This window comes from Lissotriton helveticus, chromosome 2_1, assembly GCF_964261635.1.
Source record: "Lissotriton helveticus chromosome 2_1, aLisHel1.1, whole genome shotgun sequence".
Classification (NCBI taxonomy): Eukaryota; Metazoa; Chordata; class Amphibia; order Caudata; family Salamandridae; genus Lissotriton; species Lissotriton helveticus.
The window spans coordinates 1,569,317,217-1,569,344,011 of NC_136059.1; the positions used below are offsets into that span (position 1 = coordinate 1,569,317,217).

The 26,795-nt window shown below is 47.4% G+C and overlaps 1 protein-coding gene across 1 annotated transcript in view; it reads left to right on the plus strand.

Moving 5' to 3' along the window:
* LOC144818788 (N-acetylneuraminate-9-phosphate synthase-like) overlaps positions 1 to 26,795 on the plus strand; it is a 181,310-nt gene that overhangs the window by 107,183 nt on the left and 47,332 nt on the right. The window contains exon 4 of the mRNA XM_078676539.1: positions 8,029 to 8,183. Coding sequence (XP_078532665.1) covers positions 8,029 to 8,183 — 155 coding nt within the window. The remainder of the gene's footprint in view (positions 1 to 8,028; positions 8,184 to 26,795) is intronic.

Genomic DNA, 26,795 nt, shown 5'->3' on the forward strand with positions numbered 1-26,795 from the left:
CCCTCGATGTGCTTGTCGGTCTTCCTCTGTGTTGATGTCCGGGCTGGACACAACAAGCCTTGGTTGCTGCAGGGGGTCTGGTACCCCGGGTATACGTGCTGTGCGGCTCCAGTCGGTCCTGGCGTCCTCACATTTGCAGGGAGAACGGATATGACCTGTAGGAGCACGGCAACCTCCTACTGGGCAGCTGTGGTATTTGTAGTCCAGGTAAGCATCAGCACGTTGATCCAGACATTGCTTCTTTGGTGTCTGCAGTTGCAGGGGAGTAGCTCCTCTACTCCAAGGGAGTTCTCTGATGATTTGCAATGTACTGGCAGCCCTTATGTCTTTTTAGAGTCTTTACAGTGGTAGGATGAGTCAGTTTCTCCACAATGGTCGGGGCAGCAAGCAGGTTGGCATGGTTGGCGCCAAGTCAGTAATTGCTCCTCTGTCCTTGTGTCGGCTCTCTTCTTTGTCCCCTTCTTCATTGTGTACGACGAATCTGAGGTTCTGGCATCAGGGGTGCCACCTAAATACTAGATTTAGGAGCATTACAGGGATTGTCAGGTAGGGCTACCTACCTTTAGAGTTTCTGCCCCTCTATATGACCACTTCATGTGGGAAGTGGGGATAACTCAACCCAGAGGAACTAATTCCACCAAAAGCCAAGATCGTGCAATTTTCCTATTTGTGTGCATTTCAGGTAGCCCATCTTAGCGGTAGTACTAGCCTGAAGGTGAACAGACCTACTGACTAACTAATTTCCCTCACCTATCCTGGTGCCAACTGGGCCCTCGGCAGGGGTGATATTTCCCCTGTCTGGGGAAGCCAGGGTTGCATATCAAAGGTGGCGAAGAGCTTTAAAGCCTCCTTCCGTGATATTCTGATTACCAGTCATCCTGCTTGGCAACACCTCCTGCCAGAAACGGCGTTGTGTTTTACCTCCGAGCGTGGACTCTCACTTCCTCGGGTCAGAAAAGTGTCTGTGGTTGCAGACTGGACAGGACCTGTCAGCCAATACACTAGAGGTCTATAGGTTTTCAGGGGGTACCTCTAAGGTACGCTCTGGCTTAATGCGAGGTGTTTGATTACAAACCTCATAGGTTTCAGTGAAGCTATTATGTAGCTGGGAAGCTCATTTTGACCACTGCTCAGTGCATACCTTAGAATGGCTTCCCTGCTCACTTCTGTCAGTAATTGAACTGGCCAGCTCAGGGGCATATCTGCTTACGCATATATGTCCTCACACGTAATATAATGGACCCGGCCGTAGGGCTGTAATGCCTGCTGTAGGGGTGACCCATAAATATTACATGCAGTGTTTGGGGACATGGCACATACCCTGTATGTTGTGTTTTCACTTTTTAGAGCAACTGGTCATGCAGCCTGCAGTGGCAGAATGCATGAGTTGGATGCTGGGTCCCTTACAGTGGCACAAGATAAGAAATCGGCAAGGATTAACCCCATTCTTAAAAAGCCCACAGCAGATCCTAAAGAACCAGGACATTTTAGACCTATTTCCCTCCTTCCTTTTCGGGGTAAAGTTATGGAAACATTGGTGAACACACAATATATGGCATTTTTAGGAAGCCTCCAATTGCTTGAGCCTTTCCAGTCAGGTTTCCATGCATTGCATAACACGGAGCCGGCACTGGTAAACGTTTTACACAATATAAGACTTTCCCTGGACGACAGACATGCAGCAGTGTTGGTTTTATTGGTTCTATCAGCGGCTTTTGACACCATCTCTCACACAGTCCTAATCAAAAGACTGGAAGAGATCGGTGTCGGCGGTAAAGCTTTGGGTTGGTTACAGAACTTTCTGAGGGGTCGTACTCACGAGGTGCAGTTAGTCCTTTGTCTCCCAAACCCTTTGTCTCCCAAATCATATCCTCGGACAGGGTAGTGCCACAGGGATTTGTCCTACGCAGATTGCACTCAGCTTGTCAATACAGTAGGACCTCATCCGGAATTTACTAAAGTAAGATTACGAGACTGCATTCGTTATATTGCCACGTGGATGCATAATATTATTTGCAACTTAATGGAAGCAAAACCAAGGTTGTACTGTTTGGGAAAGCCCACTTGATTTGGTCAGATGACTGGTTGCCCGTTAGCTTAGGCATAGCTGCAAATCCTAAGGCACTGGTGAGAAACTTGGGGATCATGGTGGATGAGAAACTGTCCATAAAGGAACATGTAAACTACATGATAGGCACATGTTTTGGTATTTTGTGCTTCTTAAGAAAAGTATTTTAGTGGATACCAGCTCAATCAAGAAATCCCTAGTCCAGGCACCTATAATTAGAAACCTGGACTATGGGAATGTGTTAATGGCTTCTATCAACGAAGGTCTGTTTTCTAAACTTCAGGTGAGCAAAAATACAGCAGCATGTTTAGTTTCATTTTCCACCCCTATCGCCTTCAGAGCCCATTCTAAGAAGCCTTCACTGGCTGCCCATAAAAAAACAGTCACAATTTAAACTTCTTTGTTTGGTCCACAAATCCCCTTATAGAATCTCTGTCCGATACTTACACTTCTAATATTCATGCTCTGGATGATGTTACCTTCCTCTTCAGTCAGTCACCAGTCATATCAGCAGACCCAGGTAAAAATTAAATTACACCTTCATAATATCTGGAATTTCGCCTTACGCTTGTTACACGAAATTCCCAAAATTGCACCAACACGACACAATATGCAATTACGCCGCCATTCACTGCAAAATTGCAGCATAGAAGCAAGCGAACAACCAGAATGCAAGTGACTGTTAGCTGGACTTGCGGGCAGGGGTTGGGGAGGGATTGTGCTCTATATTTGATGATGATATGCATTTTGCGTAAATATGTATAATTTTACATACTTTACCTAAAATTTCATGTCATTTCTCCAAAGCAAATTGCGTGGTATTTTGTACACCCCAAGATATCAGCCCCTGCGCCTTTTGCATTCTCCAATACACCGATTTTTTTTATGTGAAATAATCGCTAGTGTCTTTTCTGTGTTTCTTTGTCGGCCGTAAGCTGTATTTTCATCAGGACCCACATGCGTCGGGTACAGGCTACACTTCTGATTGCTTGTTTCTCATCAGGTGGAGCAGTTGCATAGACCTGATACGTTCAAGCAAGTTGCTCTCCCACTGGCGAATCTGCCAAGGCCTGATGACCGATCTACCCATCAGTAGCTTACTCATTCCCACAGGCTTCTCTCCTTGCGCATCCTCCACTGCCAAAGACCCAACTTTCCTTTTGCCAGCGTCTCCTCACACCAACAAAGTTTGTACAGGTTCACTTTCACAGAGCCATCCTCCACATGTCCCGCTGCTGATCAGAGCTCTCCCCTCCAGCTATTGAGAGAGCATGAGGCACATTCTTCTGAGACAAGTTTAAAGGTGGGGTAAGAAGGGGTATGATTCATGTATGATCAACATTGGAAGATAAGTGAGAAATGAGAAGAGGCTGCTGACAGGATGACTCAACTGCTCTCTTCTTGTATCCTTAATGGCTGATAGTTCACATCTCATGTGTGATACTCCCAGTTCTCTACACATTTCCGTGTGGAAATGACAGGCTATGACAATTTAGGAATGTTCACAATGCCCTGTGAAGGAGTTGCTGGCAAAAATAGGAGACTGTTGAAGATTCATCCTCCTGGATTCATGTAAGCATGAGTGCATTCATTGTTTCATCATGTGTGATTCAATGGACTGAAGTGATTATTCTGGGCCTAGTCTTAGTTTATTTTATTAAATTTTTTTTTAAAGTGTTTAAACGTAGATGGTATTGGAGGCAGACCACGTTTGAGCTGCTCACGCTAGCCTTTGGTCTATTCTCATTGGTCTTTAGTGACAACTGACTAAGAGTGTTACTAATGTTTGCAAACTCAAGCTAGACCATTTCTTGTTTTAAGAATGGACTAGCTCCTTTTCAACGACGGCGAAGCTCCAGTTACCATAAGGAGGATAACTGTGCTGTGCCTAGACTGAATGGACACCTCCCTGTGCATATATAGCAAAAGGAACCCCATTTGGCTGGCAGAGCAAGAAAATGACACATCCTCCAACTCCCTGTCTAGTGTCCCAATTTCTTGTTTATTATACTTCAGTGTGGTTTTTTCAAATAGTGCGCAAACAACGGGTCTGGCTTTAAGTTGCTAACTCCTGCAAACAACTTCAGTGAATGCCTGTGTTGTAATACCTGTGACCCTGCTCGCAGGCAGGTCGCTCCCCACGCTTGTGCACGGCTCTGCCTGCATTGTTTTTGCCTAATCTTGTATTTTTCCCCTGTGCCTAACTTGCTTTCTTGCCCAGACTTGTTTTTATTCCCCTGTGCCTGTACTTGCTTTCTTGCCCAGACTTGTTTTTATTCCCCTGCCCCGCCCACCTGCAATCCCATTCGCCGCCCCGCTCCCGCCGCCCAGCTGCTCCTCCCTCCCACATCCCCTCACATGGAAGCCGCTACGAGGCCGCGCTCAGCGGGCACACCGCTGGCGCGCCACTGGCGCACCTAAGGCAAGCCCGCCTGGACCGCGCCCAGCGCCAGGACCCCTGGACACCACGAACGCCACGACACCCGACACTGCTACGATGCCAGAACCCTCCACGCACTCAACACCGGACGATCACACAACTGCTTCCTGGCCGCCGCGAAGCACACCCACGGAGCTTTAACCTGCCGGAACTGCAGCTTCACAAGCATCCACCCCACCATGCTGCCTACCAGGAAAGAACCCAACCACCTCCGATGCCTCCTTCTCAACACCCGCTCTGCCAGAAAACATGCAGTTGAACTCTGGGACCTACTCGACTCAACCTCCCCAGACGTCGCTTTCCTGACGGACACCTGGCTGAACCCCGCCTCGGCACCCGACATAGCCATAGCCGTCCCGGAAGGCTACAAGATCACCCGCAAGGACCGCACCAACAGAGCGGGAGGAGAAATCGCCATCGTCCACAGGAACACTCGGAGTCTCGACCAACACCGACGACACCCTCAGCACTGCCGAACACCTGCACTTCCAGATCCACACCGATCCCAACACCACCCTCAGAGGAACCCTCATCTACAGACGTCCCGGACCCCGACCACAGTTCAGTTACTCCATCGCCGACTTCGTCAGCACACACGCCCTCACCTCCATGGACTACATCCTCCTCGGGGACCTGAACTTCCACCTCGAGAACAATGACGACACCAACTCCACCACCCTGATCGACAACCTAGCCAACCTCGGACTCAGACAACTCGTCACAACACCCACCCACTCCGCCAGTCACACGCTTGACCCCATCTTCTCCGCAAGCCCCCACATCTCCTTCAACCATACCACCGAACTCCACTGGACCGACCACCGCTGCATCCACTTCACCTTCAAGAAACCCACCACGCACCACCGCACCCAACAGATGCCACACCGCTGCTGGAGCAAAGTCACCTAAGACCAGCTAACCACCACCCTCGCCCAGAGCCCACCCGCCGACCATACTGACCCAGACACCGCCGCCCGCAACCTCAGACAGTGGATCAACGACTGCGCCAACACCCAGCTGGTTCACTGAAGACCTCCGGGCCTCCAAGCAAACCTGCCGAAAGCTGGAGAAGATCTGGCTCCGTGAACGAACACCGGACAGCCACGCCGCCCACAAGAATGCCACCCGCAAACACCATCACCTCATCAGATCTGCCAAAAGGGCCTCCTTCAAAGACCGCCTAGACAACAACGCGTACAACAGCAAAGAGCTCTTCAACATCGTGAAGTAACTCTCCAACCCCAGCTCCAACACCAACGACATCCCACCCTCGCAAGACCTGTGCGACTCGCTGGCCACCTTCTTCTACCGCAAGATCACAGACATCCACAACAGATTCAACGCCACGACCGCCCTGACAACCACTGAGACCTCTGCCCCCACGACCACCATCCGCACCAACCGCCTACTCTACTGGACCACCATCAACGACGATGACACCATTAAGATCATGAACCCCATCCACTCCGGATCTCCGTCAGATCCATGCCCACACCACATCTTCAACAAAGCCAGCACATCCATCGCACCCCATCTCCGGTAAGTCATCAACACCTCCTTCGAGACAGCAACCTTCCCTGAGAGCTGGAAGCACACCGAGATCAACGCCTTACTCAAGAAACCCAAGGCGGACCCCAAGGACCTAAAGAACTTCCAGCCCATCTCTCTGCTCCCGTTCCCGGCAAAGGTCATCGAGAAGACCGTCAACAAACAACTGACCCGCTACCTCGAGGAGAACAACATCCTGGACCCTTCCCAGTCCAGGTTCCACAGCACCTAGACTGCCCTCATCGCCGCCACCAATGACATCAAGTCCCTGCTGGACAACGGAGAAACGGCGGCCCTCGTCCTCATGGACCTGTCAGCCGCCTTCGACGCGGTCTGTCACCACACACTACGAACACGCCTCCACAACGCTGGGATCCAAGAGAAGGCCCTGGACTGGACCACCTCCTTCCTCTCCGGCAGAACACAGAGCGTCCGCCTTCCCCCCCATTCCGCTCTGAAGCCACCGAGATCATCTGCGGCGTACCCCAGGGCTCATCGCTCAGCCCAACCCTGTTTAACATACTGAAGCTGAATTCGGATAAGACGGAGGTCCTCATCCTCGGATCCAACCCTTCGGCCTGGGACGACTCCTGGTGGCCGACCACACTGGGAACCGCTCCAACACCTTCTGCTCCTCCTGTTTCAACACCGTCCGCATGCTCCGTAGGATCTACAAGTGGATCCCCACTGAAACGAATAGGACAGTCACCCACGCCCTTGTCAGCAGCAGGTTGGATTATGGAAACGCCCTCTACGCAGGAGCCTCGGCCAAACTCCTGAGATGGCTCCAACGCATCCAGAACGCCTCTGCACGCCTGAACCTCGACATCCCTCGCCGCAGCCACATCACACCCCACCTGAGAGACCTGCACTGGCTCCCGGTCAACAAGAGGATAACCTTCAAGCTCCTCACCCACGCACACGAGGCACTCCACAACACAGGACCAACGTACCTCAACAGACGACTCAGCTTCTACACCCCCCACCCGCCAGCTCCGCTCCGTCGCCCTCGCTACAGTCCTCCGCTTCCGAAGAGCGACCTCAGGCGGCAGATCGTTCTCCCACCTCGCCGCCAAGACCTGGAACACCCTCCCCATCCACCTACGGCAGACCCAAGACCTGCTGACCTTCAGAAAACTCCTCAAGACCTGGCTTTACGAGCAGTAGCAGCATTCCCCACCCCAGCACCTCGAGACCCTCACGGGTGAGTAGTGCGCTTTACAAATGATATGATTGATTGATTGATTGAATCAGACATTTTGGCTTTGCCAGTGCTTAATTGCCATTGCTGTGTGTCATAACAGTGTAATTTTCAGTTGTAAAATAGTCAGTCCATCAGGCATTACAGTGGAAGGACTCCAAAGCAGGTGGAATGATTCACCAAACAGCCATTAGCATGAGCCGAGAGAGTGATATTTTTGTAGGCAGGGCCAGTAGCCCCACTGTGTGTGTATGTTTTTACCCAGTAATTAAAGGTCTGCCAGTCAGAAAAATTCTGGTCGGTGAGTGGCAGGCATAGTATCATGTTTAAATATTGTTTGTATTGCCATAGCCAATCTAGCCGCAGCGAAGGTCTGTCTTGTGGCATAGCTGACCGATTGGTGGCCATGATGGATTTTTAGCCATGTTTTTAATTAAGTAAACCGGTTTTTCCAAAATATACAGAGCTGTAGCTTTTCAAAGAGGCACATTCCTGTAGAACCATCTTTCTAAGTGAATGCAGAAAATCAGTTTTATGTCTCGTATGTTTTTCCAGCGCAAAAGAAATTCAGTTTTCTCCAGGAGAATTGCTTTGCGTATTGACTTTGTCCTTAATGTGGTTTCAAAGCTGGTAAATAAGTTCTGAAGATTGAATTACTTTGCAAATTTGTCATGTTTTTTAGTTCTTGACCTGCAAATATGGACCTTACTTTCTGTGAATCAAAAACACTGTAGTAACTGCTTGCCTTGCCTTTTTTATTGTTGTGCTTAGGGCGTCCAATGATTATTTCCAGTGGCATGCAGTCAATGGACACCATGCGTCGGGTTTATCAGATCGTGAAACCTCTGAATCCAAACTTCTGCTTCCTGCAGTGCACCAGTGCCTATCCCTTGGAGCCTGAAGATGTCAACCTCCGTGTGATAAAGGTCAGTAAAAGTGGTAGGGGGTTACAGTGCACCTTTTTAGAATGCATGGTAGTAAACATTTCTCATCCTGCATGAAATCTTTTGTAGTCGTGCATACATACCCTTGTATATTGGGACTAACTCCTCCAGATGAATCTCCAATCTGGATCCAGGTCTGGAATCTCCAATACCAAGTTCCAGACGTTGGATTATGATAACCCAAGTTTACAAATGACAAAGATGACATGGGTTAAATAGTCTTTAATACACTGGTGAATAAAAACTCATGAGCCTGGTATTAAATACTGGGTCTGAGGAGAGATGGGGGTGGGGGTGGTAGAGGGGGATGAGTGGAGTAAACCTGAAAGTTAACACAATTGCTAAAACGTTAGTAATTAAAAACAATAAATCTGCATTAAAAAAGGCAATAAAGACTAATTTGTGGAGTGGGAGATCTAGGAATCCGGTTGTGGTAGTTTGTCTTCCACGACTACTGTAACCTGTGATGGTAGGAGGAGGCAGGCCTTGAGAGTGGAGAGGAAACTAGAAGAGGTCATTGTTATTGAGAAATTGACAAAGTAAGCACAGTAATGGAGATGTTGGGTGGCTTTAAGATGAAAAAAAATAAATGGGGCTGAATTAAAAATAAAATAAGCCATCAGATTAGTCTGTGAAAAGGAGGATGCCTCCTAGTGTACCAGCTATTATAGTTTGTCTGCCATATTGGTCTTTCCATATGTATGATCTGATTAGCAGGAGGTGCTTTTTAGGTCTCTCATAGAGCAGCACATACGCTGCCTCCACGAGGCATCAAGTAATCAGTATTACTACTGAAACCCCACCCATTGCATTTCTCTTTGTTTTGTGGCTTGCCATTGGTGGAATCTGGCATTGCTGTTCTTATCTTCCTCATTCTTGGCTGGTGGTCCGATACTTCACTTCCTTTTTCTTCCGTCTCTGGAGGAAGCAGCATCAACCAACTACAGTTAACTTACGCTGCTGGCTGTTACGTATTTAGGGACTACTTTTTTCTTTGCTGCTTGCATTTCTACATCTGGCAGCTTCCTGCCCTCACCCAACTCTGTTTATTTATTTATGTTTAATATGCATGAGATTCTCGGTTTATTTATTTATAATTAAATGATGCACCCCACACGGAGGCTGGAACCCTGTTCTCCTGCTCCAAAGTCGGCAGCGTTGTAAGTTGAGCCACCTCCTCGCACCGTTTGTTTCACTTGGTTTCAGATGCTACATTTCATCTCAACCATGTTTTTTTTTTTTATTATATATGTCTCCCCCAGGATGTGATTTATTTTTTTAATTTGTCTCTCCCCACACTCCCCTCCCTCCGAGATCGCTATTTATTTATTTATAATTAAATGACGGAGCCCACATCAAGGCTCGAACTCTGTTATCCCGCTCCAGAGTCTGCAGCTTTATATCTTAAACCACCTCCTCCTTCAAAACAAGCTCCTTAAAGGGGTTTATCTGTGTCCCTCACCAAAGCACTCTCCCACCATGTCAGGCACCGGTGTCTCTGCTCCTTCACATTACTGTTTGGCAGATTAACATCAACAAAAGAGCTTTGAAAAGCATCTTAACGACAAGTTTCTCTAACCCGCTGTTTTTCAAAAACAGAAAAAAAAATTGACTGGTAGCGATGGCGATTCGTTCTTCGCTACTTAGCCGTAAACATTTGTTCACAGTAACATTTACCAGCACGCTTTTTAGCATGAGACATCGGGAAGAAAAAACAGTGAGGATTTTGGTAAAATAATGCGCCGCTCTTTGGAGATACTGGAGGGCGCTTCACGTCGGATATAAGAGATGAAGGAGACACTCACATACCAGCATCACTGAGTAAAATAGGAAAGGAGGGACATTTTGAATTTGTAAGAGGGGCAGGCTCATAAGGCCCATTGAAAATCATTGGCTGTAACCAGATTAAGGCTACATAGGATCACTTGTGTCTAGTTTCCTTTCGCAGTCCTCAGCTGAGATTTAAAACAGTTAGACACCAGTGCACCCTTACTGACGGCTATTGTCCCTTACGGTAATTAAGGGAACCACAGCGCCAGAGCTGGGACACCCGAGTGCTCCAAGCCAATCAGTTAAGAGGAAACGTACTCTATTAGCAGTGCGAACAGTGTAGTGAAAGGAGATTGCTTGCAAGAATGCGGGTGACAGTATTGGCTGTTTGAACTTTTGTTAGTTGATTACTGGCTATATGGCTCCAGAAAGTACACATTGGTCAACGATTGGCTAGTCCAGCTGCTATCAGTTATTTATTGGCTATGGGGCCACGAAGACTGCATCGTCCCTCGCGTTGGCTAGTGGACATTCCATCAGTTTTCCATTGGTTGTGGGACCCCCAGAGAGAGCTGCTGCACGTCCCGCCATCCGTCAGTGGGAGGGCTTCATCAACGCGAGGGTTGAGATCCTGGTCTTTTACTGAGTGACTGACTGTTGTGTGAGAAAACCTACGTCCCGGGTCCAGTGTACCTACCGGTGCGAAACAGCCAGCACCCGTATGTGAGACCATCTGGGAGACACCTTCCACTCGTGAAAATGTGAACAGTGCAGGTAACTAGACTCGTCACCACAACAGGCGTACTCTAGCTTAGCCAAGCAGAAGCGTCTGTGGCGCAAATCTTTAATGATAGCATCCTGAAACACTGTATGAACGTGCCATTTTTTGTATCTGCTGCAAAGTGCACTGATGCTGTCTTAGGTCCAGTCTGCTAAATATAAAATGACGACTAAATGATACGTCTTACCCAAAAGCGACTGTAGTTCATTGTTGCAAGTCCTCTTATTTATAACAGTTATTATTTGTATTTTTCATATCAGACAGTCAGTATATTACAGAACGAAGTTAATGAACATAGATCCCTGTGAACATTAACTACCCTTAGGAAAAAAACAATTCTGTATGCTGGGTTTAGTGGCGGCAAAGCACCACACTTCATAAAATTTCATGTCAGAGGGCAGTGACCATGTCTTTTAAACCATTTAACACAATGTTTACATTTCAAGTGTACAGGATCGAGTGTGGACTGTAATGCCACTTTAGGATGGTACCTAAGGTCGGGTATTGTGTCCATTGCAACCATCAGTTCAGTTTTTAGTGTGTGGATATGTTGATATCGTCAGGTTCTTGTACATCAAATTCTTAAAATGGCCCCCATACTTACTGACATTTTCTGGGGCACCCCCTGTCTCCATAGACCACTCTTCTGTTACTCAAAAATATAGCCATCCCTTGGCTGCCACTCTTCAGCCTTGCGGTGGGTTGTTCCACTACTAAACTCCGCATACAGAATCATTTTATCTGAAGATCAGTGTTGCCAGGGACACTCGGGAGCAACAATGGGGGGAGATAATATCGCTCAACTCTCTTAACTCCTTCGACGCTGGTGACGGAACTGCTCCATCATCAGCCGCGGTGGCGCTGTGCGGATGACGGAGCGGTTCCGTCATGGCCCCCCCGACGCGCCTGTGCGGCGCTGATTTCGTGCCTGCGCGGCGTGCTCTATTGAGCGGGCGGGGCCATGACGGAACCGCTCCGTCATCAGCACAGCTCACCCAAGGCTGGTGACGGAGCGGTTCCGTCACCAGCGTGTGAGCGCCGCGCGGCCCCCCGCCCCCTTAGCGCTGCGGCGGAATAGCCACCGCAGCGAAGGTGTTAATATCGTATACCAATAACTTTGGATCTTATGGATGCTCCATATTGTATGAAGAAAGGTGCCTTCCGCGTTGCTGCAGACAAGCAGGTGTTGGGTTATTAATGAAAATTGTTTATTGCAGTTATACTGTCAACTTATCAGAAGTGGCAATAGTGAAACGGTGCAATAGCTGTGCCAGATGTTTACTAATCATCTGTCTATGACGCATGCACTGCCCACAGAGCTTGATGGCACCTGGCACGCCACACGTCTAGGTATACAAATCCTGTACATTTAGCAATACAACAGCGAATATTCTACAGTCCTGTCCCCCTGAACTTTGGAAAACAAGCATTGGCATAGCAATAGGTTTCGCATTTTCAAAACTTTAACATATTAGTATTGTAAATGACAATGTCTTTTATTATTGCAGGTTTTTTAAACAAATAAATAAGACATTGCCATTTACAATGCCAATAGCTCAAAATCTCACAAGTATGAAACCTATTGCATTGCAAATGCTTGTGTACCCTTCCTCTTAGCGAAAGGACCAGTACCATTTATACCAATAACTCACACTAGTACAAATGCAATGCGATAGATTTCGCAGTTACAATAAAATTAGCTATTGCCATTTTGCATTAGAGCATTTTCTTTGTTTTTTAGAAAGAAAAAAAAGGAAAAAAATTTCATTTACAATGCCAATAGCTCAAAATTATATAGTTGCAAGACCTATTGCATTGTAATTGCTTGTTTATCTGGTTTACTACCCCCCTCAATCCCTATCCAAAGCCTGGGAAGGACAGTGTGTGAAAGCCATATCAATTGAGGCATCTGAAGCGGTCTCCGTTCGTGTTTCTTGTAACATCGGTGTATCTGCACAATCGTGGCCTTAAGAACCATCCCCACTTATCTGAAATACCGTTAACAGTCTATGAATGGGCCCTCCTGCTTGAGGGTTTGAGGCCTGTGACCTATAACTAAATACATTTTGTAACTCCCTTTCCAACCCACTCCGTACTTCCTAACATGAAGCATCTCTTGTGTGTATTCGGCAACTGTGCCTAATGAGGGGTAGATAAAGACGTAGGTCTTGGTAGCCAGTTCTTCCCCCACCTCCACTGAATCCCCAAAACTCTCCAAAGAAAACAGAAGGAATAATCTTCGTAATTGAGGATCATTCAAGGTACCGCTCTCCTGAACTCAGCGGGGGTCAGCCTCAGCCATCTCTGGATTATTGCTTGATGACCCTAAGGGGTGTATTTGCATTAATATCAACTAGGCAGTGTAGGTCATAATTTACAGTGTTCCTTTTTTGCCGTGAGTCTGTTCCGTTGCTGTGATTAACTCAACCCCCAGTCTGAGGTCTTGTTACAGTAATATGTCAACTCTTACTTCACTGTTTCTTGTTTCTGATGTTTATCTAGATAGAATGGCTTGAAGTAATGTCTGTAACTCTAGGTTTACAGGAGTTACCCCATCTGTCAACGCGGCCCCCAGGCCACTCAGTGGCTTTTATGTTGCGAGAGGGCAACAGCTGTCACAAGCCTCCTCTGTACAGAGGACGGTTTCCCTCCCTCCAAGAATTCAGTGCAGGGTTGCAAGGGGATTTTCAAGGCAATGTCTTGACCGCACGCCCCAAATGCTCCTAGGTTATGACTTGTCAGTCCCTGATTCTCACCATGATCCCCCCAGGGATGCGGTGGCTTATGTTATGTTAAAATGGGTTTTATAAAGCGCTCAGCTACTCAGGCAGAGTGTCCCGGCGCTATCAGACCTAGATTGTTTGTTGGCGGTCAGATAGAAAAGACTCAACCAACTAAAAGCCGTCCCCCTCAAACCAATCTCATACAGTCTTGATAGGAGACGGTTGTGGGGGACGGTATCAAAAGCCGCCGAAAGATCAAGCCTTCACTCCTCTCCTTCAGCCTGGGTATGTGTCTCTGGTGTTCATGTGGGGGAAGGTGGGGCAACCTCTGTCTCAATCAGTGGCTTGTCTTCTTGTCGCATTGGCGTTCCCTTTCTTGAGCCCATCTCGCTTATTATCCGATTTCTCAGCCTGACTCAAAAGACACCCCCGAGGGCCTCAATCTAGTCAGAGGTCTTCAATCTGTGGGGGGCCACCCCCCAGGGGAGCTGTGGAGTCATGGGAAGGGAGTCACCCATTCACAAGCCTCACGTCTCCCTGGAATCTGGAAAAATATGATAGTTTTCGAATGGTTAATTCAGGTCGTTAAAATGCTTCAGCTGGAGTGTCCTCGTTTAGTGAGTTTCCTGTGCTGTCAAACCGAAACTGGTCAGACAACTAAACAAGGTTTCCTGCCAGGGTGCCTGCTTGCCTGAAGGAAAGACAAATGTGCGCTATGAGTTGCTAAACAAAGGAGGAGGAGCACATACACACAATAATATTTCTTATATACTATCAGAATTTTATTTCTCACAAATTGGAGAGACAAACGCCTCACGGATTGTAGCAGCGGGAGCCTTTTGCCAGCGGAGAAAACAAACACAGCGCCCACAGCTCGCCGGACCCGCTTCGCGGGTCCCGCAGCGCGGCTGCCCAGGAGGGGGCAGCTGTTGCTCTCACTTCCATTCTGCAAGGGGCTGCAAGGGGCTGGTGTATCAGGACCGGCAGGGCTGCGAGCACAGGCAGGGACTCCGTGGACCAGGAGTCCCTGCGCGCCCAATTGCCATCAGCTGGGCTGCTCTCCCTGCCGGACACGCCCACCCGCCAATCGCGACACTTGTAATAAAAGCCTGCTGCGTACCCACAGCGCGGGAGCGCGCGGGAGCAGCCCGGGACAAGGGCGGGACCGTCTGTGGCCGTCCGGGGCCGAAGGAGGCCGGGCTGGGCCAACCCCTTAACACCTGTAGTTTAGTGGCCCGTGCCTGGCCACACGTTGAATATGGCGACAGAAGAGGAAACCCCAGGGAAAAAAGGTAGATTACGGAACGGGTCACTGGAGAATTATTTTCCCAAGAAGAGCGAGGGAGAAAAGGACTCTATTCTAGCGGAGCGTAGGGCAGAGCGGCGTCGCTCAGTTGAGAGCTTGAAATTTAGACCCCTCACTGATAGTTCCTTGTTGGATTTGACCCGGGAGGGAGGTTCTGTAGACTTGAGTGTGGACAACGCTAGCCAAGAAGGCATCCCCTTATTGTTCCGTGACTTTGTATCCACACCCGATCTTCCTTTGGATAACATTATAACTGTTTCTCCCACCCCTAGTCCTACTCGTGTCTTTGCCACATCTAAACTCAGGAAACAAAAACCAAAGCTTTTAATTGCGGCCCAGATCCACCGCCCACCACCTAGTAAAAAAAGGAAGAAACTTAGGGTGGCACCTGGTAAAGCCAAAACCCCGCATACTGAGTTCGGCAAAGGGCCAAAAACCCCCATTTTATCTGATATTACCCCAGCAGTAGATCAGGATTTTACACCAGCAGTAGTACTACCATTGGGTCTTAGCCCATCTGAAGTAGCTATACAGTCAGCGGTTCCTGATGATAGCACTAGAGCTGCAGCAGCTGTTACTTCATCTCCCCCCACACTGATGGGGAACTTGGAGTTTTTGTTGAGATCTCTCCTTTTACCTATCAATGAGTCCATTAAAAAGGTGGAAATCAGACTGACCATACTGGAAGCTGCTATAATTAGCATGGCCACTCTGACTAAAACCCAGGGGAGTGGGGTGGCGCATCTTACACCCTCGACAATGCCCCCTCCTAATTTAGTTCAAAAAAACCCTCCCGCCCCAGCTCAGCCGACCAAGCAAACTCTACAGCCCCAGGGTAGAGTTGACCCTCCCTCCGAAAACCCACCGCCCCCAAAACAATTAAAGCCACCAGGAACCGAATTAGGTGATGCCCCTAATAAACCAATCTTAAAGGCCACGACAAGTAGTAATCAGAACATCTAAGGGGTAGGTCGAAATAACAAGATACCACACAAAAAGGCCCCACAAGTGGAGATTCCCCCAGAAGCAGCGCCCTTTGTGGTGGTCTTAACAGGGGTCCCTCAGTTAGCGGAAAATAAGAAGGAGGGATACGTTGACCTCAAGAATAAAATTATTCATTGGCTGAGAACGTACAGGCCGATAGCGCCCAATATAGATGGGGATATAGTCCATGTTAGACGGATCAATTGGCTAGGGAGTAGAACTAAAAATATAGAGGGGGACATAGTGGTGGTTAATTTTAGAGATCCTCGGGCTGTTGATTATATTTTAAATTGGCCACCAGGAAACGGGGAAACCTGCATTACCCCTCGGGCCGTAACATATTTTTACCCCAGGACAGAGGCTACCCCTTTTAAATATCCAAATAAATTTCAATCCTATAGGCCTTCTCTTGCCTTGCCCTTTAATAATAATTATCCCCAGCATGGACAACATTTTGCCTTGGTGCCTGATCAGCACCTTGCGTGGTCTACGGTCCCTTATAGACATACGAGTAATCACGACACCAGGATGAGTCGTCTGAGACCTTTTACCCCGCTGGACACTTGGAGCCTATCTCCGCTACACAAAGCGGGGTATACCACCCACTTTTTTCCAGCAGTAAGCAAGGGAAGGGGTAGACCAGCGGGGGGCCTCACGGTCTGGATCAAAATAGAACTGGATTGGGTGGTTACACGCCACACCTTGGAGTGTAATGATATTCTCCACCTCTCCTGTAGAGGAAAGGTGGAGGGTAGTAGGCTTGACCTTTTCAATGTTTACGCTAGAGGGGCCCCTGGGGACTCTGCCTCTCTGACTTTAACAGCTCTGGACTCCGCCTTAGCCAATTGTCCGTCATCAGCAAAGATCATCGTGGGGGGTGATTTTAACTGTACGTTTGAACCCCTCCTCGGAGATGATCCCTTGGGTATCGAAGAGGAGGATTCAAAATGGTCCATCCCAACCTTATCCCTGCCCCCCATTAGGAAATGGTCAGCTAGGGCAATTCAAATTAATGCACTGACTAGGGACCACAAGCTAAGAGCCCTTAACGGTAGGACTATATCCGATCAGGTAGGGGCGCTGACCTTCAATAGACTTACTGGGCCGTCCCGAATTGACTACATCCTAATGAATGTTAGTTTCTGGGCAGACCTTATTGATATGGAGGTCTACCCAAGTCAGGATAGCGACCACAATCCCCTGTGTTGCAAGTTTAACTGGGTTACCCTAAAAGATAGGAGGGCGAAAGTCACCTCAAAAACATCTAAAGAGGTTATCCCATATAATAACAATCGCAGACTGAAATGGGATAAGGCTAAACTTAAGGAGGACGATCTAGGGGCCATTAAATCTTTGGTAGAGCGCTTGTCTTCAGATTTGGAGGTCTGGATTGGTGAAGACCAGATTAGTAGGCTTCCTTACCCCTCCCTTGATTCTGCTTATAAAGCCACAGTAGATCAAGTTGGTTAATTTTTTACTTCGAAAGGGAAAAGCAATAGGGCTACTGTTACACCCCCCACTCTTAATAAACCTTGGTATACTGACCAGTGTAAGGGTAAAAGAAAAAACTTGACAAAAGCCCTGATTTCTGGGGATCCTTTGCTGGTTAGAGTGGCCAGGAAGGATTACCTGAAAGTATTATCACTGGCCAAACGCGAGTGGGAGGAACAGCATTGGCAGGACCTATCCAATGCCGTGAGTAGTAGGAACCCGAACCTTTTTTGGGATTTGATTAATAGAACTAGACAGAGGAAATCGCAACCATTGGCTGCACACATAGCTAGTCAGCAATGGTTTGATCATTTCTCATCCCTGTATGGAGGCATTGAGGAAACAGCCAGCCCTGGGGCAGATAGTTTGGGTGAGGGGGATTCCTTAGTGGTGGACTACCTTTCATTTACGACCACAGAGGTAGTGGCGGCAATTAGACATCTAGCCCCCAAGAAAGCAGCCGGGCAGGATGGGATTCCTGGAGATCTGATGATAGTGGACCCACAGGCCTGGGCCAAATTAATAGCCATAATAATGAATTTGATTAGTAGGGGCCACCAGGTGCCAGATTCTTGGAAAGGTGCAGAGGTAGTGACCGTGTTCAAGAAGGGGGCAAGAGAGGACCCTGCAAACTACAGACCTATCAGCTTGATAGACATAATTCAGAAAGTGGTTGGCAGGGTCATCATCTCAAGAGTAGGAGATTGGATGGAGGAGGCCAGTATTCTTTCCCACCTACAAGCGGGTTTTAGAAGAAAGGTAGGGACGATGGACCAGGTCTTTCGCTTTTTTGCTATCTATTGGAAGGCAGTGACCATCAAGAAAGGCAGTTTATATATGGCCTTCATAGATCTCAAAACAGCTTTCGACCTGGTCCCTCGCGCAAAATTCTAGGGGAGATGGGATTTCCCAGTGGTCTCCTTAACCTAATCGTAAAGCTCCACGAGGGGAATTACGCGAGGGTCAGATGGGGATCCCAGGGACAGTTAACAGATAGGGTCCCTGTGAGGAGAGGAGTACGCCAGGGCTGCGTTATGGCTCCGACCCTTTTCTCCCTATTCGTGAATGGAGTGGTGGACCATCTGAAGGGGGAGGAGGCGGATGCCCCATCCCTGGCGGGGGAAAGAATCCCCACCTTACTCTTCGCCGACGACACCTTATTAATCTCCAAATCCCCAGTGGGTCTGCAAAAACTCTTGAACCGGTTTAGCTCCTTCTGTACCATCCGAGGCTTAACCATTAACACCTCAAAAACTAAATTGATGGCACTCTCCCCCTCCAAAAGATTCAAAAATAATTTTCTGCTCAATGGCGTCCCTCTGGAGTTGGTTGAGTCTTTTGATTATCTTGGTGTCCGGATAAACAGTCGCATGACCTGGAAGAATCATTTGGCCAAAATGCTACTCAGTCACCAAAGAGTATCTGGGGTGACTTTGAGGGAGCTCCGTGAATCACGTAGTAAACCTGTCTCCCCCGCAATGGCCATTTATGAGGGCCAGATTCTTCCTGCGGCATTATATGGCTCTGAACTCTGGGGGTTTGAAAATGTTTCTGAACTATCGACAGCGGAAAACAACTTTCTAAGGAAGGTGGTGGCTCTTCCTACTTCCACCCCACTGATCCCCCTGAGACTAGATCTGGGCAGAAGAGCACTAAAGGACTTGGTAAGGCTACGCCCGTTGCTCTTTTGGACTCGTTTGAGAAGAACTGCGGAGCTTGCAAAATATGCTGAAGGGCTGGATGATCTTCTGATACTGGACACGGGTAAAAAAATAGGATGGTTCAACAGATTGAAAGACCTGGCTCTTAACCTGGGGCTAAGGGATGCATGGGAGTCACAATCGCCACCACCCAAGGAAGTGATCAAAAAGCTATATTGGGACTGGGTACAGAGTAATGCGCTGAGGGCTGCGGATGGGGGCTCACTCACGGATCAATTTTTGTTATTTAAATGTGTGAGAAAATTGGAGCCCTTCCTCGACCTGATAACTAAACCTCTAGATCGAGCGCTATATCTAAAACTGCGATATGGGATGCTTCCGGTGCATGATTTCACGGAGAGGTGGTCAAACTCTGGTGCCCCCCTGCGTTCATGCCCCGGCTGTGTGGCACCAAAGGAGTCTGTGGCCCATTTGTTTTTTGCCTGCCCAGCTTACAAAGGGGCGCGGAAACTTTGGTTGAAACCGGTCTGCAGGGAACTGGGGCTGAGGTGTCATAGCCAGGCACTACGTGTACTTTCTACGGACACTTCATCTTCCATTAGGATTTGCGGGGTGGCAAAATTCTTGGGTAGCGCGTGGTTGACGCGCTCCAGATTACTGAAACTGCGTCCGGGGGTCCCAACGGTCTAATGCTGCATTCGCTGGTAGCAAATTAGTGACTGTGTGTACCTCTTCTTCTTTTATTCGTTTTAATATTTTTATGGAGAATTGGTAAATGTATATGCATATGTATTTCTTTTATGGTGATTAATTTGCCGAATAAAGATATTTACACACAGAACCACTAGGGGATCCTCCGTGTGGTTAACTAGCTTTTTATAAATCAAGGAGATCGTCTTTGTTGGAAGATGACCGTCTAACACTTGATCCTCCAGTGGGGAAGCCTCCGGGAGCGTCACTTCCCGGGGAATATCGGCTAGCAGCGCATGCCTAATCTGGAGGTAGCGAAACCTCTCACTCCCTTGCAGTTGATACCGTTCCTGCAAAGTTTCAAACGGGAGGATTCCATCTTTACCCCAGAGATCTCCTACTCTGGAAATCCCTATGAGGTCCCATTTGTCAAAACCTTTAGACTTCCATAAACTTCCCTAGCATTCAGCGTTCCAGAGAGGCGTAGCCAGAGTAATCTTCCCATCCCATTGAAGGGAGCGGGTAGCCTCATGCCAAATCTGTACAGCAACCGCCGTTGGCCCCACCAGGGGAAAACGCCCACCTCTGGCATACAGTGCCCTGGAAAACTCCACCCCGGGAACCTGACCACGGTCCATAGCATAGCCGGGATCCAGTGGCGAGCCATAGATGGCATGATTAACCGCCGCCAGTTGTGACGCCCAATAATACTTACGGATATTAGGCAGGCCAATCCCCCCCATCATACCACGGCAACGTCAATTTTGTAAATGTGATTCGGGGCCTACCATCCCAAAGAAGCTGTCTCTGGAGAGACTCGACCTCCTTGAAGTATGATGGGGGAACCGGGTCCATTGAGTTTTGGAGCGCGTATAAGAAACGAGGAAGAGCCATCATCTTAAACAGAACAGCACGACCGAGGAGGGAGAGCGGAAGCGATTTCTATCGGACCACATCTCGCCTGAGCCGGACTAGGGGTGGCAACAGGTTATTGGAGTACCTACTCTGAGGGTCCAAGGATATATAAATGCCAAGATATTTGAATCCCTCCGTTTCCAGTTTAACCAGACAACCTGTAGGAACCACCGGGAGATCGCCACTCAAGACAAAAAGGACCGACTTTGCCCAATTAATGGCGAAGCTGGAATATCCTCCAAACACCTCCAGGACGTCTAAAAATGCTATGAGCGAAGTTCGGGGGTAGGTCAAATACAACAAGATGTCTTCAGCATAAAGCGATATCTTATCCGCCCACTCAGGCATCCACCTAATCCTCCTAATCGATCTGTCCCAACGGCTCGAGTGCCAAAGCAAATAACAGCGAGGAAAGAGGACATCCCTTTCTGGTGCCCCTCCCCAACGCAAAATCAGCCGATCTATGGTTATTGACAACTACTCGGGCCAGTGGATCGGAGTATGAAAGGCGGATCCAAGAAACCAACTCCGGGCCAATGCCCATCTTGCCCAAGACGGCAAAAAGATAAGGCCATTCCACTCTGTCAAATGCCATAGTGCCATCCAAGGATAACAAAATCGTCGGCTCGTGTATTTGTGATGCCCCTCCCAGAACCCCATGCAACCTGCGTAGATTAAGAGCTGTGTTCCGACGGGCATAAAACCTGACTGATCCGGGTGAATCAGTGTCGTAATGACCTTAACTAGTCGGGTCGCCAGTAGTTTTGCTAAAAATTTTGGCTCGGCATTCAACAAGGAAATCGGCCGGTATGAAGAACATTCCGTCTTCGGCTTGCCTTCCTTGTGCAGGACTATGATATTTGCAACACGCTGATCGTACAGAAGCTGACCCCTCTCCCTACTCTCTACAAACATATCTCTGACGAAGGGAGCCAACTGATTCGCGTCAATCAGGTATTTTTAATGCCATTACTCTCCTTAGTCTGAAGGGATCGGAACCATGGGCTTTCACCTTTTAGATTCAGTAGAAAGGTGCGGTTAAATCCAGCATGAAGAAAGGTTGAAGTTTTGCTTGTACTTCTTCAAGAAGAAAGGTACTATAACAATAAAGTGAATTCCAGTTTCATAAGCGCCTTTAGATTTATCCTTCCAGGCAAAGCCACACAGTGAGCCAACAAACAAGACTCGCAGTGGAGAGGGCTGACGAGTTCCGTTGAAGGATGCGATAGCTGTGAGGCTTTCCACTACAGAGGTTGTAGGCCTTAGCCATGGGCATCATGAGGAGCTGCAGTACACTGAGGTCTGTGCAGCTGAGCAGTAGCAACATGAGCTTTTCAGAGCATGGGTACAGCAAGCTGCTGAGGCAGCTTTCTGTTCAGCAGGTGCAGAATCTCCTTGGCTGACAAGAACAGATGCAGGAATTGTACGGTCAGCAGTTCTGGGGTATTTAGTGTTTTTAGGGGATTCAGCCGAGGAAAGGAATCCTTGTCTCATCCAGACGCCTGAAATAGTGTTGTACTTAGAAAATATTTTGAATCTGTGAATGCGAGTATAGTTAGTGTTTTGGACAGCTATAATGTACGCCCTCATTGGAGCAATCAGGTCACTTGGTTGAGCGGACTGAACATTAGCCAGACATCAACTCTTAACCTCATATACAATACAAACATCATAGCCTACAAGTACAGTTCCGTATTCGTTGTATGATGTTGAACTATCAGCATAATACACGTGGTCCCAGCTTGGTAGATGTGCTTTAGTGAGATCAATGGTAGGTTTGTGTAGATCGTCAGTTACCATAACACTGTATTGTGGGTTACCGTTGAAAGCAGTGAGGAAAGGACAGGTAAGATTTGACATAGGACATGATCCCAATGAAATGAGATACCGACACTAGCATCATCAAGGTGTGACCATCTTGACATGCTGAGGTGTTGAGTTGAGGGTGTGTAGATCCTTCTTGAGCACCTATGTAAAGATAGAAAGTGAGATTAAGGTGCAAGAGTATATCAGGTTGATCAGGGATAAGACTTAAAGAGATGGACTTGGGATCAGTAACGTAGTGAGTAACAAATGTTAGAAATTTTAATTTAATTTAAAAAAACATTTGTAAAGCGCGGCGTTCACCCAACGGTTTCTTGGCGCTATCGTAGTAGGTCCAGCAACTGAGGGCGGAATGAACCTGGTGCAGGGAAGGGAAGGACAAGTTACAAGGAAAAGGCCTGTTTGAACAAGAACGTTTTTAGATCTTTGCGAAAGGAGGAGTATTGTGTGGCAGATCGTAAATGGTCGGGGAGGGATTTCCAAAAGGTGGGGGCCAAAGTTGAAAAATTGGCTCCCCCCCCCACTTTTTACGTTTAAAGCGCGGGATTTGCAGGAGGGATTTAGAGGAAGAGCGAAGCTCTCTGACCGGGATATATTCATTAATCAAAGAGGAAATAAAGGCTGGGGCAGTGCCCTGGCGGGCCTGAAAGACCATACAGCCGGTTTTAAAGAGGGAGCGTTCCTTGACAGGAAGCCAATGGAGCTCCTTAAGGAGGGGTGTAGAGTGGTGATAACGTGGGAGACCATACACCAACCGAGCCGCTTGGTTCTGGACCATCTGGAGCTTGCGCAGGCTATATGCAGGGATGCCGTTGTACAGGGCATTGGCATAGTCTAGCCGCGAGATCACCAGCGCGGACATAATTAGCTTAAGTGCCGGGGGGGAAAAGAAACGGGAGACAGCGCGGATGGTTCGGAGAGTGATGAAACAGGAAGAAACCACAGAGCTGATTTGTGAGTGTAAGGTGAGTTGGTTTTTTATTTTGACACCCAGGGTTTTAACTGTGGAGGAAGGAGTGGGGGAGGAACCAAAGGAAGGGGGCCAGAAGAGAGAGTTCCAGGGACTGGAAGAACCACCTGTGAGAACCAACTCGGTTTTGTCTGGGTTCAGCTTGAGGTGGTTGTGGTTCATCCAGTCCCTGATGAAAATCATAATGGACTGGAAGTTTGAGATAGAGGGGAGAAGAGGAGAGGTTAAAGATGAGCTGGAGGTCATCCGCGTAATTATAGACGGTGACTTCCAGCTGCTGAAGTGCCAAGATTAGAGGATAGATGTAAAGATTGAATAATAAGGGAGAAAGAGAGGAACCCTGGGGGACACCGCAGGTGACTTGAAGTGGGGTGGTCATGAAGTCTTATCTTAAGTGTATGCAACACTTAACCTTAGCGCACTGTTGCTTTTTAGCGGAAACCGCTGTACATATAAACTCTTAAAACAGTCTCAAATTTGTTTCAAAAAATACTTATATTTTTACATTAGTGAGCAAATGTTTTCTCTCAACCATTTACATGAGTTTAACAACAAAAATCCATTATTTAATCAACACAAATGTTTATATCATCACATTTCAAAAATAGATGTCAATTCTTTAGACTTTTAACATTTCTTTCTGTCTGTGCCCAATGCATTTCGAGCTCAATAGAGCTCTTCTTCGGGGGCCTGTGGAAATGAAATACAAAATTCAATAACTCAATCTTCTCTGCAGCATGTGCATACAATACAATGAAGCAACCATATGTTATTATTGAAAACGGTAACAATACTGCAAAAACAAAGCCTTCACCAACACCTCTGTGTATGTGAAAATCAAAACGCTGAAATCAACTTACGAAAGTCACGCTCCTCTACGGCTTTATCCTTCTGTAGGCAAACAAGACACAAAAGCAAAGTAATCTCTCTAACCCTATTGTAAAGTGTAACAGACCAAAAGGAAAACGGAACCTAAAATCTTTCTTACCTTGAACACAATGAACCCAGTGTTCAAACAAATCTCTCACGCACCCAGTAATCGTTCTCCTCCTACAAATGACAAGAAAACCAACAGCTATAAACCGGGATAAGTCACCCTGCGGTTGAGCTTATCAACCACGCTGCCTCACGCTACAAAGCTCACCTTGCTCTTCAATCCTGATCAACTGCAAACAACTCTCTCTTGCTATAACCGCTACTCCTCGGGAACAGTGAATGCTGAGTGACTAGGTTCTCTCGTGTCTATACACGGAGCCGGTAATCGACATAAAAAACGGACATAAAAACAGACTGAACGTTCAAAACTCCACTAGCTGGTCAGCGCCATACTGGAATGGTGTCGAATCTGACAACCAAAGCGTTATAAACTACAAAACTGCGTGACTGAAAGTAAAAAAGTGAGGAAAAATAAATAAATGTGAGGAAAAATAAAAGCACATAATGGTGCAGTCATAGTTACCAATCAGTAAAATATAACTTTAGCAATAAAATACAGACATCATACTCGGCACAGCATCCTTGGATGAAGGGGAATCATAGAAAACATGATAAATCGATTTTTTCATTAAGACCCTTCGGTTCCTGTGTAGATAAATATTTAATCCAATGAATTTCTCTCTGGAGGAGGGATCTGGTGAGATCAACCCCCTCGTGTGTCTTGACTACCTCCAGAATGGAAAACCTAATCTGGGCTATGCTATGACTGTTCTCATTCCAATGTTTGGCTAAATTGCTTTTTATGTTCTTGTTTCTGATAGTGCTTTTATGTTCTGAAATCCTCGTCTTCAGTTTTCTTTCAGTTTTTCCTGTGTACATTTTTCCACAAGGACATTTTATGTAATAAATCAAGTTTTTAGAATTACAATCTCCATTATGGTGTAGATTTATTTCTCTCCCAGTTTGTGGATGGTGTAACAATTTACCTTCAATCACATTGGAGCAATGTACGCAATTTTGACATTTCCTCATGCCTCTGTAAGTTTCTTGTGTTTCTCTCGTCGGGGTCATCAACAACTCCTTTAGGTTTTTAGATCTTTTATAGGCAAAGATGGGCTTGCTGTTAAATATCCCATTAAAGTCCACTTCGTTCTTTAAGAGATCCCAATGTTTGTATATGATAGTTTTAAGCTTCTGAGATGTAGTTGAGAATTTTGATACAAACACTTGTCTTTCCTGGAGTTTTTTGGGTTTTTGAATTAACAAGTTATCTCTGCTGTATGCTTCAATTCTATGTCTAGCTTTCTTCAACACCTCTTCAGGGTATCCTCTATCTTTATATCGTTGATGTTGCAAATGTAGGTTCTTTTTGTATTCATCCTCATCAGAACATATTCTCTTTATTCGCATATACTGCGAAAAAAAAACCATTTTGTGGTCATGAAGTCTCCCAACCGAACCGCCTGGGTGCGGTCCCTCAGGAAGGAGGATAGCCAAACCAGGGCTGAGCCCTCAATTCCCGCCGCCTTGACACGTGAAAGTAAGATGGTATGGTCCACCGTGTCAAAGGCGGCGGAGAGGTCGAGGAGCACTAGCGCCTGATGTTTGTTATAATCCATACCCTCCCTGAGGTTGTCCAAGACTGACACCACGACAGATTCGGTAGAGTGCCTGGGGCGGAAGCCGGCCTGGCGAGATGCCAGACTCCCATTTGCTTCTACGTGGGTGCTGAGTACCGAGGTGGCATGTCGCTCAAGCACCTTGCCCAAATATGGCAGCAGGGAAATGGGTCGGTAATTGGCTAAGATGGATGGGTCAGCGCCAGGCTTCTTTAAAATGGGCACTATTGTAGCTGATTTAAGAGTGGGGATCACCACTCCCTGAGTAAGGGAGCTATTAAGAAAATTAATGGGAGGCTGGGGACAAGTAGAGTAGATCTGTTGTAGGATTCGTGCCGGACAGATGTCTGCCGGAGAACCAGATTTAACTTTAGGAAGTATCTTTAAGAATACTTCCTCAGTAAGGAGGGGAATTGAAGTAAGGTGGCACTGAGCAGGGGGAGGGGAAGGATCAACAAAAGTGGAGGAAGGGAGGGGAATGTTAGCCTTAATGGTTGCAATCTTGTCCAAAAAGTAGGAGTTTAATTGGTCACACAAGGGCTGGGTTGGGGGGATTTGAGGTGAGGCTCTATCGGAATAGGCTAGGTCATTAACTATACCAAAAATCTCCCGAGATTTATTTTCCGCTGTCATTATTTTTGTGGAAAAATAGGAGGTTTTGGCATCTAAGATGGCTTTCTTATACTCAGTTAGTAATGTTGAGTAGTAGGTTTTTAGTGAGGGGCAGTAGTTTCTTCTCCACTGTCTCTCTGCTTGCCGTAAGGTCAATTTTAGTTCTTTTAAGTTGTCGTTGAACCACCTGTTGGAGTCCTTGGGTCGTCGGGTAGAGATACGACGGAGTGGGGCAACCGAATCACAACCTCCAGCCAGCCAGGTATTGATAGCGATGGCTTGGGAATTGGATGAAAGACCAGTGAGGGTCGG